Raw genomic sequence first — 1,459 nt, forward strand, 5'->3', positions numbered from 1 at the left:
CAGTAACAGGGTGATTGCCTGACGAATGTTCGTGGCCCAATTTCTGGTTGTTTGAGCCACTGAGGGTGACTAGTTATGTCCATGGGATTACAGGTCTTTCCTCTACGACCCACCACCAGGCCAAAATTTCCTCCAGATGCTCGAACCAGTCAGTCCTAGGACCTGATTGACACCAGGGAGTCTGACCCCCTAAGTATAACACAACATCATGGTCCTGGGAAGGTGTAAACATAATACAGTTTCTGCCCATTGAACTGAATGTTAACAGGAAGATGTTCCCTGAAGCAGAAGAAAATGATGTTGGTGACGATGACCCTTGCCAAAGGTAGGTAACCCTTGCCTTGTCACCTACCTGATGGTCACGATGGCGATCAAGGCTGGCCCTGCTTTCATATAACTAACTGGCCTTCAATGGTTCACTTTTCCCATTGAGTGACTTTTTTCAGTTTTACACTTTTGTAAACTAGAAGTGTTTTTACCGGCATTTCTTTATGTACTTTTAACATTTTTACAATAATTTAATTTAAAAAATGCATACCTCTAATTTATGGCAGGCTCTACAGGTCTTGCACTTATGGAAATGGTATAAAGTCTCCTTTTTGAGTGAGTATGTTAAAGTAAAAAGAGTGACTTCATTTAAAGAAAACTGCTCATGAAAGTACAGATGATATGCTGATGAGGCAAAAAACCATGATATTAGTGTGAGAATAACTGAGGTTCCAGAAACACTGCATATGCCTAGGCTGCAGTGGAGAATGTCATAGAATCCTGGATTCATGGAGTGCGGAGCCATGGTGAAGGGTGCGTGAGAGAGCCCCTCCCCCAGAGCCACTCCCTGTCTTTCCACAAGGAATTCCCAAATGTCACTCATTGGATTCTCAGACTTCTGTCTCCCAGTTCAGTGTTCTCTACCACAAAATCTACACCTGATCAATCCCATGGTTTAGAGACAAAGCTGAGTGAGGGGCCCGGCAGGACATGGACTTGCTGCGCCCAATGCCTGCTCTAATACGAGCTCTCCATGTTTCTGCTGAGTAAAGTGTTGGAGGTGGAGAGGTTTGGGGGAGTTCATTTGAAGCCCCCAGATATGCTTACTCCTTCAAATCCTACCCCCTGCTTAGAATTTAAGGCCTGTTCTTAGGATTTTACTTTAGTTCTACATGGGAAACCAGAGGGATTCCCCAGGGAAAACAATAACCCCAGCCAATTGCCACTTAAACAAGAGACGTATTGCTTACAGCTGAAGTGATGCAGGGGAGTTATACATATTAAGCAAAAATGAGATCTATTGTAAGGCTTGGTAGGTTCCGGCTTCACCCATCACAATGTGCAGAGTCATCATGAACCAGAAATGGGCTTCAGAAGCTGCAGCCAGACCCAGGCAAAACCTAGGAGTGGCCAAAAAAGATCTCTGTTTGCAGAATTGGCTGGTGTCACAAGCGGGCATGTGATTGAGTAG

The 1,459-nt window shown here is 44.6% G+C and overlaps 1 protein-coding gene across 1 annotated transcript in view; it reads left to right on the forward strand.

The window, feature by feature from the left end:
- Nucleotides 1-262: 262 nt before the first annotated feature.
- The window catches only part of LOC105537026 (liver carboxylesterase 1-like), a gene marked incomplete at its 3' end in the record, with an annotated part of 36,662 nt that continues 35,465 nt past the window's right edge, over nucleotides 263-1,459 (forward strand). Inside the window, exon 1 of the mRNA XM_011976508.1 lies at nucleotides 263-325. Coding sequence (XP_011831898.1) covers nucleotides 295-325 — 31 coding nt within the window. The remainder of the gene's footprint in view (nucleotides 326-1,459) is intronic.

Source organism: Mandrillus leucophaeus, unplaced genomic scaffold (genome assembly GCF_000951045.1).
Source record: "Mandrillus leucophaeus isolate KB7577 unplaced genomic scaffold, Mleu.le_1.0 Scaffold1673, whole genome shotgun sequence".
Classification (NCBI taxonomy): Eukaryota; Metazoa; Chordata; class Mammalia; order Primates; family Cercopithecidae; genus Mandrillus; species Mandrillus leucophaeus.